The sequence below is a fragment of the Marmota marmota genome, unplaced genomic scaffold (assembly GCF_001458135.2).
Source record: "Marmota marmota marmota unplaced genomic scaffold, marMar, whole genome shotgun sequence".
Classification (NCBI taxonomy): domain Eukaryota; kingdom Metazoa; phylum Chordata; class Mammalia; order Rodentia; family Sciuridae; genus Marmota; species Marmota marmota.
Genome location: NW_026000026.1, coordinates 78,860,112 through 78,878,687, shown reverse-complemented (window position 1 = coordinate 78,878,687; position 18,576 = coordinate 78,860,112). Strand labels below are relative to the sequence as shown.

The 18,576-nt window shown below is 35.1% G+C and overlaps 1 protein-coding gene across 2 annotated transcripts; it reads right to left on the bottom strand.

Annotated features, from left to right (window-relative positions):
• Nucleotides 1-4,576: 4,576 nt before the first annotated feature.
• On the bottom strand, nucleotides 4,577-17,795 carry Spink6 (serine peptidase inhibitor Kazal type 6). Of its 2 annotated transcripts, XM_015477621.2 has the most exons (5): nucleotides 17,409-17,795; nucleotides 14,642-14,664; nucleotides 8,591-8,665; nucleotides 5,903-6,018; nucleotides 4,577-4,797 (listed from the first exon to the last, which is right to left on the bottom strand). In XM_015477621.2, exons 1-5 carry the CDS (start codon nucleotides 17,464-17,466, stop codon nucleotides 4,752-4,754), a joined length of 318 nt encoding a protein of 105 aa, XP_015333107.1. In that variant the 5' UTR covers nucleotides 17,467-17,795; the 3' UTR covers nucleotides 4,577-4,751. The 2 variants fall into 2 exon arrangements, with proteins under 2 accessions (XP_015333107.1, XP_048667871.1); XM_048811914.1 differs by lacking the exon at nucleotides 8,591-8,665.
• Between the last annotated feature and the right edge of the window lie 781 nt (nucleotides 17,796-18,576).

The following is an 18,576-nucleotide window of genomic DNA, read 5'->3' as shown; positions in this document are numbered from 1 at the left end:
AATACTTTTAGAGCTAATAAAAGAATTGGATAAAGTATATAATACAAAATCAACACAAAATCAGCTATATATCTATACACTAACAACAACAATCCAAAAAGAAACTAAGAGACCAAGTCCATTTTTAAATTTATTATTATTATTATTATTATTATTATTATTATTATTATTAGGGTACCAGGGATTCAACCCAGGGGAACTTAACCACTGAGCTACATCTCAGCCCCTTTTAATATTTTATTAGAGACAGAGTCTTGCTGAGTTGCTTGGAGTTTTGCTAAGTTGCTGAGGCTGTCTTTGAACTCATCATCTTCATGCCTCAACCTCCTGAGTTGCTAGGATTATAGGAGTGTGTCACCACCCCCAGTGCCAAGTCTATTTATAACATTATCAAAAGATGAAAATACTTGCCAGGTGCAGTAGCACACACCTGAAATCCTAGAAACTCAGGAGGCTGAGGAGGGAGGATCATGAGTTCAAGGCCAGCCTCAGCAACTTAGTAACACTCTTTATATAAATAAAAAATAAAAAGGGCTGAGTATATAGCTCAGTAGTAGAGTGTCTCTGGATTTAATCCCTAATATTGCCAAAGGAGGAAAAAAAACAAAAATACATAGCAATAAATTTAATTGAAAATTATAAATCTTTGCCAATAGAAACTGGAGAAGACATAATAACGTGGGGAGACATACTCTGTTTTGATTGAAAACAAATGATACTATATATACTCAATAAGACTTTTATTATTTAGCCAAAGGTAATGCTCAAAGTGATCCACAGTAACTCCCAGGAGGCACAAGATTTTTGCGTTATTATTTGCATTCCTTTAGTACACCTTTTATTGAATCTAAAAGGTGCTGTAGTGAGATAAACTGGCCCATGCAAGGGTACTCTTTCCTCATTAAGTCCTAAGCTTTTTTTACACTAAAGCAGGGAGAATCTGTTCTACCTCTTCAACTCAAACTGCTGAACAGAAATGGACCCACATTTTGAAAGGTCAGAGGTGTCAGCTCTGTGAGAAAAAACAAAGTAAGATCAGGAAAGCAGTTCATTAGACGCTTAGCTCAGAGTAGGTCAGCTCATTTGAACAGAAACCTTCTTAAGCTAAAATTGAAGTCCCACCACAAAATAACCTAATAACATACAGATCAGGGATTGTGACAGATAAAAGTCGTCTTCTTTACAAATTTGATTAAACCTTTGTTAAATATTTCTATTTCTGATATAACCATATATATGGGACTAATCCTTCCAATTCAACACTTAAATCCAAATCACTCAAATTACTATGATTACATGATACATATTTTAGAAATTTGAGATTTTCCCTAACTATCCTGGGTTTATATTTAGACTCCACAGCTCAGACTATGATTGTAGAAAAAAAATATCATTTAAATCTCTGAATAAGAAGCTTCTCTTTTATAAAATTGGGTTACAATTCACAGCAATTGCTAACTTTAAATGTGACTATATATATATATATATATATATATATATATATATATACACACACACACACACAAACACACACACAATAAATAGATTTGTTGACATTAGTGATGAGTTAAATCAATCTCTATGTTAGTAACTATTTTCCATAGCTTTTTAGTGTTGAACTTCCTTTTACTTTAGTATGCTTGTGTGTGTGTGTGTGTGTGTGTGTGTGTGTGTTTCACTTTGGAAACCTTTGCATTGTTGTAAATATTCCCCTGCAATGCCTTTTCACTCAAACCTAATCATTGATTTAAAATACTATTTTTTGTCATGCATGTACCTTCAGAATGCCAGGAAGAGGGAAAAATCTGAAAAAGATGTGACTTGGTACCAATTGGAGTAGGGAAATAAAAATATTTAAGGACATTTAATGATGATAAGTCTGGTATGATACAATTTTAGCAATGTTCCCATTTTAATCTGAAGGTATAATGATAGATATGGGTGTTCAGATCAAATAAATTATCATGTTATGCTTTGGAGCATGAAGTACAAAACCATACTTGAAACAGGATGTTCTGCCCTAGATAGCACAAAAATGAAGGGTTTACACTGAATTGTGAATATCTGTTCCCTGTTGACAGAGTCTCTTGTATTTTGCCATTCAAATAAATATTTTTATTGGAAATTTCCAAAGGTATAGGAATATTAAAACAATTTTAGAGTGAATACCTGTAAATCTAGATCAAATCACTAACATTTTATATTTTTTATTGAACATACTTAAAGTGTATAAAATGCTCTTATATATACTTACACTGTGAAATGCTAAGTAGTCAGATTATATATCAATATTATTCCGAAGAAGCTCTGTGTGTGTGTGTTCACATGCACTTGTATGTGCACATGTATGTTTGTGTGTTTGTGTTAAGAATACCTAATAGCCATTCTCTTGGTACATTTTTAGCATCAATACAAAATTATTAACTATAGTTCTGATGGTATACATAGATCCCTAAGACTTATTAATCCCAAATAATTGGAAAGTTTTACACTTTGACTTAATTTCCCCCATTAACTACCATTCTACTCTGGTTTCTACTTAATGTTTTTTTTTAAGGATTCCACATGTACTTTATCAATATTCTATTCACCTACCTGTCCATTGATTCATCTCAGATGCAATTCAAAGTAAACAGTCCCCATCAGAGCCCTTCTATCTAAAACTTCTTTATGCATGTCATAGTTAACACTTCCCAAATCCCTATATTTTGACTGTTAATATTTTTTTTGGAGCAAATCAGGCGTTCTCCAGTCTTGAAGACTGTGTTCTAACTTCTCTTTTTTCTCTTCTACAAGATATTTGCTTGATCAGTTCTCTCATCTCCCAGTTTTCCAAGTAGAGCAGTTCTAACCACTGGCTTTAGTACTACACAAACTACCACCCCTCCCTCGGCAGTTCTCTATGAACACAGTTGGCCTGAACTTTGTCTTACAACCTTTAGCACCTTCTTTCTTAGGATGTCACTTACTTGTTGATTACATTCATTGTTTTTATCTACTTCTCCCTAATTGTTGAAGGATTGTTGGCCCATCTTACTCCCATCCACAGCTGTATCCAACACTCATAACCAAGTCTGCCCCAAAGTTGACACCCAGTAAATGCTATTTATTACATTGAAACTGTATCCAGAGAGGTACTCTGTGTACATCTTCCCAGGAAGATATATTTATAAAAATATGTGCTACTATATGAAAACATCAAAGGGAAATCCCAAGGTTTTCATTTGACTTTCTCAGGATGAGACAATTTATATATGCAATCTGGGTTTTCACAGAATAGAGCCAGCTACAATGAAACTGAGCTGGTTATCAAAAGGGCTGTATTCAACCTTCAGTTTTATTCTAACTGGAGCTGTTTTCTTTTTTTAATTTATTCTAATTTGTTATATATCACAGCAGAGTGCAATTCAATTCATATTACACAAATGGAGCACAATTTTTCATGTCTCTGGTTGTACACAAATCAGAGTCACACCATTCGTGTTTTCATACATGTACTTAGGGTAATGAAGTCTGTTTCATTCCATCATCTTTCCTATCCCATACCTCCTCCCTCCACTTTGTCCTATCTAAGGTTTGTCTGTTCCTCCTATGCTCCACATCCACCCCCATTATGAATCAGCATCCTTATATCAGAGAAGACATTTGGAATTTGGGTTTTTGGGATTGGCTTACTTCACTTAGCATTATATTCTCCAACTCCATCAATTTACCTGCAAATGTCATGATTTTATTCTCTTTTAATGCTGAGTAATATTCCATTGTGTATATATGCCACATTTTCTTTGTCCACAGCTTCTAGGTTAGTTCCACGGCTTAGCTATTGTGAATTGAGCTGCTATAAACATTGATGTGGATGCATCACTGTAGTATGCTGATTTTAAGTCCTTTGGGTACAAACCAGAGTGGAATAGCTGGGTCAAATGATAGTTCCATTCCCAGTTTTCCAAGGAATATTGGAGCTGTTTTCTCTAGCAGGTAACAAATTAAATCCAGGATTTCTAATATTTATACAGTTTTCTAACTTCACAATGAAGCTTAAAATGTATCTACATTCTCAGAATATATATTGTTTTGGAGATTTTGGTATGTTCACTGGATATTCATTGGATGTTTACCATGTATCAAAAAGTCACTGTTTACTGAAAATTTATTCTTTTTTTTTCTATCTGGTAGACCCTGGGAAACTGAGTACCACATGTTGTTAGATCATGTGGTTTAGATCTTATTCCAGATACAGGAGGATACTAGGGTCCACAAAGCACAAAAGTTTTGTTTTTATACCAAATCTTTTCCTTAAACTAGGAAGAATCAGCATTATGTGATCTAATTCTTAAAAATAGTGTTTTTAAATAATTGTAAGAATAACACATGGCCATCTTTTCAAAAATCTTTCATTACTCTCATGAAGATTACAACTGAAAAAAAAGATAATTTTCCTATAATTTCACAGTAATTGGATGGTCAATTTAGATTTGAAAAACAGGTCTCATCCACTTTCATACTGCTTCAGTAATTTTATGGTGTATCTGTATTCTCTCTTGATCTCAAAGTAAAAACACAGTTAATGCTTCTGCAGAATTTACTTTATTGACAAGCGAATCAAGGGAAATACATCATCAACTCCTGAAGATCCAGATAGAGTAGAAGGTGTGTCTTTACAAATTCAAGGGATTCGCTGAAGAAAAGTAAAAACAGAAGTGAAGAAAGATTTGAGAGTCGGCAAGCCAGAATAAAACACTGGCTATAATTCAGCATTTTCCTGGATGCTTTAGGATAATCTTCCCATCACTTTTCCTAAAAAATAATAAAATAAAATAAGACAAATACATCCTCAGTGCAACATCCCAAGTACTCAGCTCAGAAGTCGGAAGCAGGTTTAGCTATGGCATGTCATGGTCCTTCCACTCATTTGATTCTATAGATATCCGTATCTATTATGTAGCAGAGGTTAATTAAATACACTCACAAGTGACATCTGGCCTAACTTTGGAGAGCATAAGTCTTAAACAAATCTCAGGGATTTTTTGTTATTGTTGTTTTGGTTTGGTTTTTGGTACTGGAGATTGAACTCAGGGGCACTTGACCACTGAGCTACATCCCCAGCCCTATTTTGTATTTTATTTAGAGACAAGGACTCATTGAGTTGCTTTGCGCCTCACTTTTGCTGAGGCTGGCCTTGAATTCGCGATCCTCCTGCTTCAGCCTCCAGAGCTGCTGGGATTACAGGCATGCACCACCATGCCTGGCAAATCTGTTTTGATAAGACAGATCTTTCAGCACCAATTGCTCATTCTCAGTGAGGAAATAGATATACATATGGAAAAGGCAGAAGTAACAGAAGGAATAACAGCAAAGAGACTCTGATGTCATAGTTCTATCCTGACAGAAGATGTGAAAAAATGAACCAAATATTCATGTATTTGTCATTTTCTAGAAGACTACACATTCTGGACCTCTTATTAGTATGCACCCATATATTCAAATTTTGTTCTACCCCACTGACCTTCCTGAGAAAATTCAGTATTAATTAGTGAGTTATGTTATACACTAACCAACATGTTCATTATGAATTCATGTTTTAAATTAAAAATAAATAAAAATACAAGGTGTCAAAGTTATTTCTATGTATATGATATATAATTTTTAAAATAACCTAATATAAATCAAAACTAATAATAACAGAGTAAAGTGATGATCATTATTTTTAAATTATTTGTTTTTTGTTTTTTATTTGTTGCTTTTGACAATTTGTTTTCAATCAATTTGCCTGAGTCTTGTTTCTTCAGTCTCTATAGTGAGGTATGGGTAGAACTTTCTAAAATGCTTCAAGAAAAGCATCTCAGTCTTATTCTGGAAGTTTTTGCTTGCAAGGGACAGGTGTGGTGAGTATGACACTTACGCCACTGCCTTACAGAAGGAACATTTATTGCCATATGTCTGGCCATCGGAGCCACAGTGGGGGTTGGATTCCCGAGTACAGAATACCTTGGGATCACGGAACTCTCCACAGTCGATCTACAAAGTAAGCACAGTGACATTTACATCAGCACCTTCTATCTCAAGGACTGTCCTCCAAACAGAAGCTTTGGGCAGTGAAATTTTAAAACCACACAAATAAATATATACATGTGTATATGTATATGTATATATATATATATATATATATATGTATATGTACATACATGTGTGTATATGTGCATATATGTATACACACATATATATGCCACAAACATATATGTGTATACATATAGAGAGATATATGCATGGATTTATACATATATATACATATTTGCAATATATATGTATATAAATAAATACATATATGTATGAGTACATATATAAGATATGTACATTTACTTATATATGATACATACGTATATTTGTGACATATATGTATATATAGTTGTGACATAAGAACTTCCTGAACTAGAGAATAGCTTTCATTATCTGCTTATGTAGAATACATTAAATACAACTGAGACTTTTTCTTTAAGCCATAGGAAATTCCTTATAAGAAATACACTGTAAAATTATTGTATTCAGGAATACATTAACAATGTCCAATGCTATAGTTAAGAATTTTTGCTCCAACAATAAATTACTCCAACTGAGAGTAGTTTTGGAGGTCATTAAATGACAGTTTGAAAAACTGTATTGATGTGCTCTAATAATACTTTTTCTGCATACTATAAAAATATAGGTGGGCTGGGGCTGTAGCTCAGAGGCAGAGTGCTTGCCTTGCTTGTGTGAGGCACTGGGTTTGATCCTCAGTACCACATAAAAATAAACAAATTAAATTAAAATAAAAACATAGGTGATCCTTTCAAGGGCCCCCAGACATTACCTAATGTTTTATAATTTTTTCAGTGGATTCAGCATCACTTATTATCCCTTGAAAACCAGAGAATAATGTCTTTATATTAAGTTATTTTGCCTCAAAGTCTGTTTGTAGAATTTGAATTTTTGTGCCCACTACAATAATTTAGTAATGACTGCCTAAGTTGCTGTGTTTAGAAGAAGTCTGAGGTTGCCTTTAGTCTTGTTGAGACTATGTGTTTTGACTGATTAGTAACCATAATCATGGGAAGGAATGATGTCACCTGTGCACTAATATATTGGCTCAGTTATAGTGGTATTTCAAAAGGAGTCTGACATTTTAATGCAATGTCAATTTGGTGAATGTTGTGCAAATGAAATTTGTGCCTTTTTTTGCAGGGTACAATCAATATGAAATAGCTTAAACTGATTGCCTTCTAATAACAGCTATGTGCATGTAGTGGCATTTACATGTGAATGAAGGAAACTTGCTTTATCTCTGTTCTAGTTCCATTAAAATAATGTTTTATAATTATCAATTGCTTTATAATATTTAGCTACTTACATATAGATTACTTCAGTTGGGCCTAGCAATAATCTTGAGAGTTCTATTAGCTATATTTTAATAATCAGTTGAGAGATGGGAATTCTGGTCTTCTGGAAATTTAAGTGGCTTCCCAATGCTTGAACATATTTCTTCTCATTGCTGGTTCAGAATTTCCAACAGTTTACTGTGGTTGATTTCCAATATAGTCTTACTGAGAGAATTGAAGATCATCTATCACTATGTGTCCTTGATTGCACTTGTAGTCAGGACATGTAGGTTTCATTAAAATAGCTTATTAGGTCTCATATACAACATAAGGATTATCAGTTCTTCAATTGTACCATCTGGGGGATTCATGATAAATGAGTATATTTTAGCTGCTCCTACACCAACACAAACAAAACACGAGTACTTATTTGAGGTGATGGATATGTTGACTATGGCCATCCTTTTAATATCCATATTTATCTCACAACATCATGCTGTATATCTTGTACACAACAACATTTATCTAAAAGATAATGTTTTGGGAAAATATATGAACAATCAAGAGGAATCATTTTTTAAAAGATGTTAGCAGACCACTGTACACTAACAAATTTATCTGAAGGTTTGCATGGGAAATTTATCATTGAGTCATACAGTTAGGTCAAAAACATATTTTAAGTTTAAAGTACCTAAAATTGCAAATCGCACATTTTTTGTTGAAATTTGGCACTAAATACACTTGAGTCTGGATAGTGTGGGGCTTATCAGCTCTGGTCCTTGTTTTCCCCACCACCCTGAGGGATAATCCTATCCTTTCATCCTACTTCCAGAACACAGATCGTCCCCTTGGGTTTTGAAATGGACACAAGACTGGACAATCTTGAGACCTGCATAAGTTACAGGGCACCTTTATCTGGAAAGCTTATGTATTTTATATTTAAGTCACTAATGTCTACATTCACAGCAGTGTGCTTGATTCAACAAGGTATCATCGTTGATATTTTATCACACAGTTCTGGGTGCTGGTCATCCAAAGAAGAATTGGTAACCAACACTGTATCAGGAAGCACACAGTCTCATCTGCATTAGAGCGGCAAAGAAGAGCTGGGATAAGGACAGTGCCAAGCATGATAACTGCTTCACTGGGACCAGCACAGGCAGGAGGAAAGCTGAGCACCAGGCAGCTCCATCTAGAGTCTCAAGACAGTGAGCAAAGTAAACAAGAAAGTCTCTTACTTGAAAGAGACGGGTCCTTAAGGCACCTTTCCCTGGCAGGTGGCCCTTTGATCTTGTGATCCAGCCTCTTTTGTCCTTTAGAAAGCAGATATGGAAGAGGCACTTGGGGAGAGCATTCACTTTGAGAGCCTCCAGACCCTGCCTCCCTCAAGCCCATTTGATATCCCTGCTTATGTCCCCTGGAAAGGGGACCAGGAGGGAGAAGAATTTCAGTATATCAAATCCAACCAATCAGCATAGCTCCTTAGAACAGATGGATTTCATTCTTTTAAGTTGCAGTGGTCTGCAGCAAGTACGTTCTGCTGATGATTATGTGTGTCACCTTAGACGAAGCACTCCATTTTCTTAGCCAAATAACAAATGAACCAAAGAACATTGGATCTGCCTGGTTCCCAGAATCTCAGGGTTGTTCATAGGGGTCAAAGTTGGTCATGCAAGAGTTGTAGACAGTCATTGGGCACCATCTGAAATAGTTCTGGATTAGGAATGTAGACAGTAACCTTCTCACTGGAGGTCTCTCCTAACTGAAGCTCTGAAAGGCATCTGCAGCTCATAGAAACTGGCCTGCCCCTGAGATTATGTGTTTTTAATGGCCCTTTTTGGTTTAATGGTCCAAGATTTAGCAGTGACTACTTTCAGTGAAGCAGCTTAAATAAAAGTCTCAAGTTCTTCAGTTGGGTGAAAGAAATAGCAACTTTGGCCAAATGCTTCTTCTTTTATATCTAGAGAGCTCCCTGTATTCACTGTGTGAGAAATTTTAGCATGGTGGCTGTGGACAGAAGAAGTACCACTCTCTGTGGGCCCAAGAATTGGGGAAGATGAGAAATGCCTCTGCAGAGTTATGTACAAATCTCTTCCATGAGGCAGAGTGACACAAGAGAATATCGGGGCTAGAAAGAGAACACAGTTCTCACAACCTGGGGAGAAGTAGACTAAGATTTCCTAATGTCATGCTTTTCCTTTGCCAGAATTTCTTCTCATCTTTTATATTTTTAATTTGGGCTCCTTTAAATAGAACCCAAATAACTGGTTCCTTAGTAGAAGTCAAAGCAGGTCTAGACAGTAGATGATGGGAGGATTCCTTTTCTCCTTTGAAGTTTCATGCATGAGACAATTAGAAGACCCAGGAGGTCTGAAATCCCTCTAAATATAATTAAAATGCCCCTAATGCTTCTGAAATGTTAGGGGTTGTCCTAGTGGATGGAATTAGAGTGACCTGGGTTTAAATGTTGCTTCCTTCATTTATTAGCTGCATTACATTGTGGAAACATTTCACTATTCTAAGTTTAAGTTTCTATATATTCAACATGGGCCTGAGAATACCAATTAGGATTATCATAATGTCATGATTAATCCTATAAAAGCACTTTGTAAAATACCAAGTATTATGTGGAAGATTTCTGTCGTAAACACCAGTTATGTAAATTGTATCACATTCCAGAATTTCTGGAGCTCATTATTATTCATCGTATTTTAATGATATTTATTGTATTTTGTGTTGTTTAGGTGGTGTTGAATTTAAGAAGAAATTCCATTTATTGACTTTGGTGTTACAGCTTTAAGACTGTCAAGACTCAGAAGAATGATATTTAGTATCAGCCTGACCCCTTGTGGTTCTTCAAAGAACTGTAGTTTCTAAAACATTTCAGAATGGAGTGAACCTTTCAGTTCCCATAACAGTCAACAAAACCATTGACTTAGTTGAAAAATTGAACTTTCAGGGTCACCAACCAAGTCAACTAAAGACTTGTGATCACAAATATTTTAGTCTAGTTTTTTAGATGAACAAATAAAACCAGTGGAAAATTGCAATCTCACAAGCACACATGCGTGCACGTATAACTACATAACACACACACACACACACACACACACACACACACACACACGTGCTTCAATGTAGGACGACATCTCTTTTCCCCAAAACACTATCTTTGCAACTAAATCAACTCCATCCTTCACCAGACCAGTTTTCCTAACCCCCTAATCCTTCTCTGCCTTGACGTGCCCTCCCCTTGCTTTTTCCAGCTCCTACTCTGCTGAAACTGTTCTTTAAAAGATGCCTTTCAGACTACCCCTCTTGGCTGTTTATAAAAAGTTTGTGATTCCCTATGGTATGTACTTTTAAAAGACTCTTTATTACTTCAACCTTTTAAAAACTCTTTGTAGTGTTTTGTAATATGTCAGTGCTCTGGTTCCCCAACTACTTATTCTCTTTTTAAAAATCTTTTTATCCCTCTTTGGCATTAATCATGTTTATTTTCAAGATAATTTAATACACTTGATTTTCTCTAAGAACATATATTTTTCCCAAAGAATACTGATAAATCCCAGACTTTTTCCTTGAATTTCATCAATATCTCAAACTCTAATTCTGAATTGTCATAGTATATGACATCTCTAGTCAATAACTTGATTCATACTTAATATGTATTTATGTCCAAAATATAACTCTATATCTTTCCCTCTAGCTTTACACTCTTTTTTTCCCAATTTTTCATAAGAGCATCATTCTTTGGATTCCTCTGCCTACCCTCAGCCTGAAACATTGCCATTTCCTGACTCTTGTAAATTTCCTTTTGTATATTTTTTAACCTCAATAAGACTGATTTCAAATTTACTACCTGAACTAGCTCTCAACATTACTTGCCTGAACTGATAGAGTAAGTTCTGCTTTCTGTCTTCTTCTCCTCCTGGGTTTCAAAACTTTTTTATGTGAACAGAAAAGTCATTTTGTACTATTGTTTTTGTCATATTTTTTGCTTCAGAAATTAGGATTAGCAAACCTGTAATCCCAGTGGTTTGGGAGGCAGAGGCAGGATGATCTTGAGTTCAAAGCCAGCCTCAGCAAAAACGAGGTGCTAAGCAACTCAGTGAGATCCTGTCTCTAAATAAAGTACAAAATAAGGCTGGGGATGTGGCTCAGTGGTCCAGTGCCCCTGAGTTCAATCCCCAGTACTAAAAAAAAAAAAAAAAAAAAGGAAAAAGAAATAAAGAAAGAAATGATGATGATCACTATCTCATATTTGTTTAGATAATTACAGAGCTCAAAGTTCTTTTCCATGGCCTTCTATTGCTGCTTCAAGCCCTGGTCATATGGATCCAGTGGTCCTGGGGTGTTGGTTTCCCGGCTGCTCTGCCGCTGGAAGACAAGCCAGCCATGTCCTCTTTCTGAGGCTTTGGGTTTTCCATCTCTAGTTAAGTTGTAGATACTGGATAACATCTCCAAACCATATTTAGATATCTGTAAGTTTACTAATTTTAAGTAAAATCCAGGTAACTAGTACCATTCAAGAGTCCTAAACTCATTCTAATCATGGAACATTGTTTTTACTAGTTGTTTTAAATCCCACCAATATTTATCTTAAAATAAAAAAAGAATAAACAATTATCTCAAGAAATATTGTGCAGAATATATTTGTAAATCATTGCCTTTGAATATGTTTTCTCTGTTTGTTCCAATCAGACTACTCATCTAAACAACACTTTAAAGATATGGTTCCCAAATACAGAGCCTGGTAGGAAAATAGAAAACATTAAAAGCAATGTGAGTAATTAAAAAAAATTATTCAGTTCAAAGGACTATTTTTTTTCTGAGAATGTCTTTTAAACTTTTTGATGTTGTCCCACAATTTCTTTAATGAAATGCTTGCTGTAGTAAATAGTAGTTTTATTTTACTGCTCTTATTAATATGTTATTTAAGACCAGTTTTCCTAACCCTCTAATCCTAGGGAAATGAAAGACTTGGTCAAATATGAATCATTTATATTTATAGGGAAAACTTTATTGGAACATGAATTCCAAAAGTCTGGGAACATGCTCTCTGTTGACCATGAACAGTCTTTATGAAAGAATGTGAAATGTTTAAAGGTCTATAATTTAAATTGCTAACTATAATCTCCCATTAGATGATTCATCATGGAGAGAATTCTTGACACGCAAAGAATGACTTGAATGTTGAGATGGACTTCCTTTGGTCTTGTCTGAACCTGACCTGAGCAGGCATGCTCCTGATGTGAGTTTCCTTTCCTGCTCCAGTTTCCTTCCAGCCATGCAGAAGAGGAAGGGTAGCCATGACATGATCAGCAAGGGCGGAACCTTCCCTGTCCTTTCTATTTAAGTGGAGGAAAGACAGCAGTCTTGACAGGTCAGGCTTAGTTCATAGTGATTCAAATATTTCGTGGGGAAAGAGGTCTTAGAGATCATTGAATCCTACCCCTCATCTTAAAGTTGTGGCACCAAGGCAATGGGAGAGAAGATATGTTACCCAAATCAAAGAGCAAGTGAGTATTTGAATTAGGACTCATCTGCATTGTCTGGCTCTAAGGCCAGTGCTTTTCTCTGTACAGATTTCTCCCTGAGAAAAGAGATCAGAATTTATTCTGTATGTGTGTCACCTAGATGATAATTTAGAATGAAGATCCAGACCCCCTTGCCTCTGCAATTATTGTTCAGTCTCTTGTAGGAGGATCTATATATCTGAAAAACATCTCAGGTGACCCTGAAGCAAAGAAACAATAAGACTTCGGCCCATCTAAAGGAATAAAATCAGTAAATAGTGGATTTTACATGAACTTTAGAAAATATGATTAAAAATCTGAGCAATGAAAGTCCAAAGAAAGGAAGTGATTTGTATGTTAATGAGAAAACTGGGATTATATTTCATGCCTTTTAGATATATCTCATTTCTCTTATCATCATATTTCACTACCTAATAGGATGTGAAACACATAGGCTGAGTTTTATGCTCTTTTCATGTGTGTGTGTGCCTTTATATTTAAGGTAGAATTGCTATTACACTTATTAAAATATGGTGAGTCAATTTTAAAAGAGCAAAACAAACACACATGCATATATGTGTTAAACACACAAAAACAGAGGTAATTAATTGTAAACTATCACTAATTTTAAATTGCGTCTTAATTTCCAAGATGACACATTTGAATCAAACAAAGTGTTGTGCAATATAATGGGTATATTAGGGTTGGAAAATATTTTTCAACTTCTTTGCCAACTTCAGTCAGTTGGCAGTAGTGTCTGGAAATTTTGATGCCAAGAGTTCTTAGATACACCAAGACTAAACAACAACTAGTGTAGTCAGGCAGAGCGTCCCATGCCTATAACCTACTTGTGGGACTTTAACAGAAGGATCATAAGTTTTAGTTCAGCCTGGGCAACTTAGCAAGACTCTGTCTCAAAATAAAAAATAAAAAGGACAGATGATGTATCTCAGTGGTAGAATGCCCCAGGATTCAATTACCACTTTTTAAAAACCAAACAAAGAAAGAAACAAACAAAAAATAGTGTCTAGATCATTGAGGACATTAAGAGTAGAACTGGCAGAGAGGACAGCACTTATTTATATCAGTTTTTGATAGTTAGATCATGAAGGGTAGTAAAACATGTTGAATTAATTGAAAAAAAAAAAAAAAGCCTAACAATGAAAACAAATTGTGAGCGTTCCAAGTTTCAACCCAACATTGTGTTTAAATTTGACTGTGCCAGTCTGTGTATCTTCAATTCAGAACATCAATATTAAACAAGTTCTCTACTTTCAGCTCTTATTTCTAAAACAGAAATGATATTGCTGTCCTAACTCCTCCAGAGGCTAATTACTAATCAATAAGTAATCCACATGTAACTTTTATAGTTTCTCAAATATTTTCATAGAGCTTATGCAAGTTATATGTACTTTCAATTCTAGGAAGTGAATAATAATATTCCTTTTCTTTAACTATCGAAATCGCAGCTCAGAGAACCCAATTTCCCCACCCAAGATCACATAATGAAGTCAGGGATAGAGTCTAAATTTTATCTCATATCTTTCCTATTTTTAATTTATATTCATACTACTCTGTCAAAATATACGAATGCATACATAGGCTATTTTAAATTTGGTAGTTTAAAAAAATCATCATTTCAGATGATTTCTGCATTGGGCCTGTCTGCTCATTGTTTTGCTCTTTCACATCATAAAGAAAACTTTTAGGCCAGGGAATACCAACCAAGCACCATCCAGGTAAGAAAAATAGATAAAACTAAGCACTGACCTGTCCTCCTTGGCTGACGACACCTGAAAAAAGTGTAAAATACAAATATATAAATACAAGCAATATTTTTTTTTGCATGTGCAGATTGAGATTTGCAAACTTAAATAATCCCTAAAACCTGTTCCTGGCTCTTGTCTATCTCAAGAAGTTATGGCATGTAGTTTAAATTTTTATATCTGCTCACTTTTTTAGGGAGCAGAAGAAACTCGGAAAGTTATGTTGTAAGGGCACGGGCCATGAAGGGGCAATATTTGTTGGAGGTTAAGGTGAGATGGGAGAAAATGGTCTAAGGATCTGAAGATGTCTGTGATACTACTGGCCTAGTAATTAATTGTCTATGAGGATGGACTTACTCTCTTCGGTATTATTTTGGAGAAGTTGGATTCGAAAATCTCCTCTAACATTGATATTCCCAAATGCAGTCCATGCAGTTCCTCCCCAAAGCCTTTGTTACAGAGTTGGAGAGTCCACTTATCATTGAGCTCAGAACTGATATGCTAAAGTTTAAGCCAAATAAATGGTAAGGACCAACCCATTCCCTTCTCTAGGCCTCATTTCTCCTTCCACATCTCTCCAAATTCCTAAAATAGGAAAACAATACACATATGCAATCTTGTTTCTCTTCCTCTTCTTCCTTCTGAACTAGCCTGCATGATTTTAGATTGTGAACAGTTAGTTCAGAGGTTAAAAACTGAAACAATAAAAATCCTAGGTCTAATCTTGGTACATGCTGCTGAGTTTGAGCCAAGGCCACCTCGTGAGAATTGTGGATGAATGCAACACATCTGAAATGCTGGCCATCACTTAAGAGAGGACAGCTGGAAATACCTTAAAGTGCACTCTGTGTTAATGAGGATAAAGAGAGAACAGAACTTTTAAATTTGAAAGGCAGTTAGTAATAATTTCCAGCAGTATTTACCAACCTCGTGGAATCATAACTAGCAGAGTAGGTGGTTATTAAACATACTAGTTCTTTGGACAACCCCTTGAAAATTCCCAGATAGGATCTGGGAGTCTATAATTTGGTAAATACTTTCAGTGATTTTTATGGCCTAGGAAAATTACTACAATTAACAATTAATTCTCCCTTGTGCAAATATGATTTTAATTATTGCAATAGAAAAAGACATTTGTTGAACACTTACTAAGACCCATCCACTCTGTTAAGCACTTGACATGCATTTTTTCTCATTTAGTTCCCCATAGAGAGGTAGTCCTTTCATATCCCATTTTACATATGAGAAAAATGAGGCTCAGAAAGGTCACAAAGCCATAAAATGGAAATGCCTGGACTGAAAGTCATCTTTCTATGTTTCAATATTTTGACTTTTGGGCACATTTGCTCCCAATAGTAGTATGTTTATGAAGTACCCATGCTTTGATAAATTTGGCATATAAATCAATCAGACACTATTAATGATCAGTTCATCTTTGTAAAGAGAAGCAACAAGAAGATAGCAACGTATTTCAGGAACTGTATTTGCAACTAAATTTTAACCTAGTCAAGTCTATTTTTTCCTCCCATCTCAGGAATTGATTGAACTACTCATTAAAGTTATTTGACATTAGTAGTCATGTTTAATTCATAACATCACAGGAATCCTTTATCCAGTTCTTTTCATATTTAAAATATATTTATTTATGTAAATGTGTCCAGTGACTGTGGGCAGAGGTTTCTCCAGAAGCTAAGTCTCATAGAAAAATTGATTCTAGAAGTTCAAGTCATTTAAAATCTTTTATACACCAAAACCCATCTGCTATTGTCACAGAAAACAATAGATCATACATGGAAAGTGTGAGGGCTTAGTCTCATTTCTAGCATTTTATACAAGAAAGAATAACTCATAGAGTTTAGACATTTCTCCGTTGACAGTTACTTGTAGACGAGATGGGACTAGATCTTGCTTGGGTCTAGACACCCTAGTGAACACACCATCCACCCCAACATAGAAGACTAGAATAATAAGGAAGAAAAATAGATACAAATGGTCTGTCCATTCAGATAGACCTGGTACCTAGAAATCTTTTTGTCTCCAGAGGAAAAGAAGTCATATTGAGGTATGATTGTCTTTGAATTCCTTCGGTTGATAAAATATACAGCTGTTGTTCATTAAGGTGGCAAATATATCCCCCTGCTTAAAAGTTATTTAATTCACAAATAACATGTTTCTGCATTCTAAGGCTCAATAACTTCAAGAATTTCCTTATTGAATTAGCATTTCTCCTTTGTTTCAATATTAATTATTTGAGTGCCTTTGTAATAATTACTGAGGACACAAAAGCTTTCCTTTGTCTTAGAAAGCCAAGAATAAAATTAAGGTTAATATTTTAAAGCAATTACCCATCCTCCAGATTAGTTCTTTGAAGCAAGCATAAACTGTGATGTCTACAAGATCTGGATTCAAATTAGAAATTCTATTTACTATTTGCAAATACTCCGACAATTTTCTTAACTTCTCTGTGCCACAGTTTCTTATATATAAAACAGGGATCTGAACTCCTTATACTAATGAATAAGGATATGATACATAACAGCCCTTAGCACATGCCTAGAGTAGAGGATATGCTCGGTAGATGGCAATTCTTTTTCATCATTGTCACCCTCATCATTTTCATCATCACAATCATTATCATCCCTATTATGATGATCTATCCTAATAGGTCTTTCGTATTAAAATTGCTAGAATTTTAAAATAGGCTGAAGAACTACTCTTCTCATCTACAGTTCAGTATAATACGGGGTTTTAATTTTAAGAAAACAACTCACCTGAGAAAAGGCAGAAAAGAGCCAGAGAGAGGAGCAGAAAGACACCTGATAGTTTCATGGTGTCAGCTGGCTCACTCAGATCAAGACTGCTTTGTTGAGCTTAGGTTCTCTGTCAAGGCACTTCCCAGAAAGCACTACAACCACATGCTCAGACATTTATATAGACAGGATAAAGGGAGTTGAGATCTCCACCTTCTTTTATAAAAATCACTCTCTAAACCCATATGCAGTCCCACACACTTTAGGCATTTATGAAAAAAAAAATGCTGCATGTTCCCCATCCACCTTAACAATTACGACAATTATGTGAGTCGCACCTTAGATCTTATTAATAGAGGATGTTATTTTCTACCAGTAGCCTACATTTTCCTAACAACTGATACATCCTCCCTGTTCTTCCCTCTAAGGCTTCACTTCATTAAAGGGATGACGCACAGCTGGAGCTGCACTTGCTCCATACGTGTCTCTTTCAGACTGGTCCCTCATGTCTGTGGTTCAGATGAGTGACTACAGGGAATGGAATCCCTTGGGTGTTACTTGGATTTTTGGAATCCAAGTCATCCAAGTGTTGTACCTAAAATGAAGAGGAGTTTTACCTTGTCACCAGAACGTCATCAGAACAAGTGTATTCTGGGAAGGAATCAGCTTGTTAATTTTAAATCATTATTGCAATCAAATGCCAGTGATTCCCAATTTTTGAGGCAAAATGAATGCATTATTTTTACTTTGTTGAATATTATTTTAAAAGTACTGAATTGAATACCTGAAATAAGTAATATTTAATACTTCTCTTTATTGTTCAAAAATGAAAATTAAGTAGTTATGATAAAGAGTTTTAAATGTCACCTTCTTAGAAAGTTAGATGAGTTTCATAACTACAATGGCCAATTTGATTATAGGCTAGATCACACAGCGGGACGCCAGCACTTTCTTTGCAAGGAACAAAGAAGTAAAAAGAAGGACTAGTGAGAGTGATAGCTAGAAAATCTGTCTTGAGACATAAACTGCTATTTAAAATACCATAAGTAACAACATAACAAGTTAAAATGTGGGAAGATTATATAAAAATGTGCCCGACTGAAATATAAGCCATTAAGTTATACAACTAAATAACTGGTTTTCTTTTAGTTGTTTTGAGAAAACATATACACAGTTCATATGTGTTCCT

Coding starts and splice junctions, on each gene's coding strand:
- Spink6 (XM_015477621.2), bottom strand. CDS start 17,466: ATGAAACTATCAGGTGTCTTTCTGCTCCTCTCTCTGGCTCTTTTCTGC. Junction 8,666..14,641: donor TCGTCAGCCAAGGAGGACAG/GTCAGTGCTTAG, acceptor TGCTTTCTAAAG/GACAAAAGAGGCTGGATCAC. Junction 4,798..5,902: donor TCCTTCTGTAAGGCAGTGGC/GTAAGTGTCATA, acceptor ATTATTTTTTAG/GAAAAGTGATGGGAAGATTA.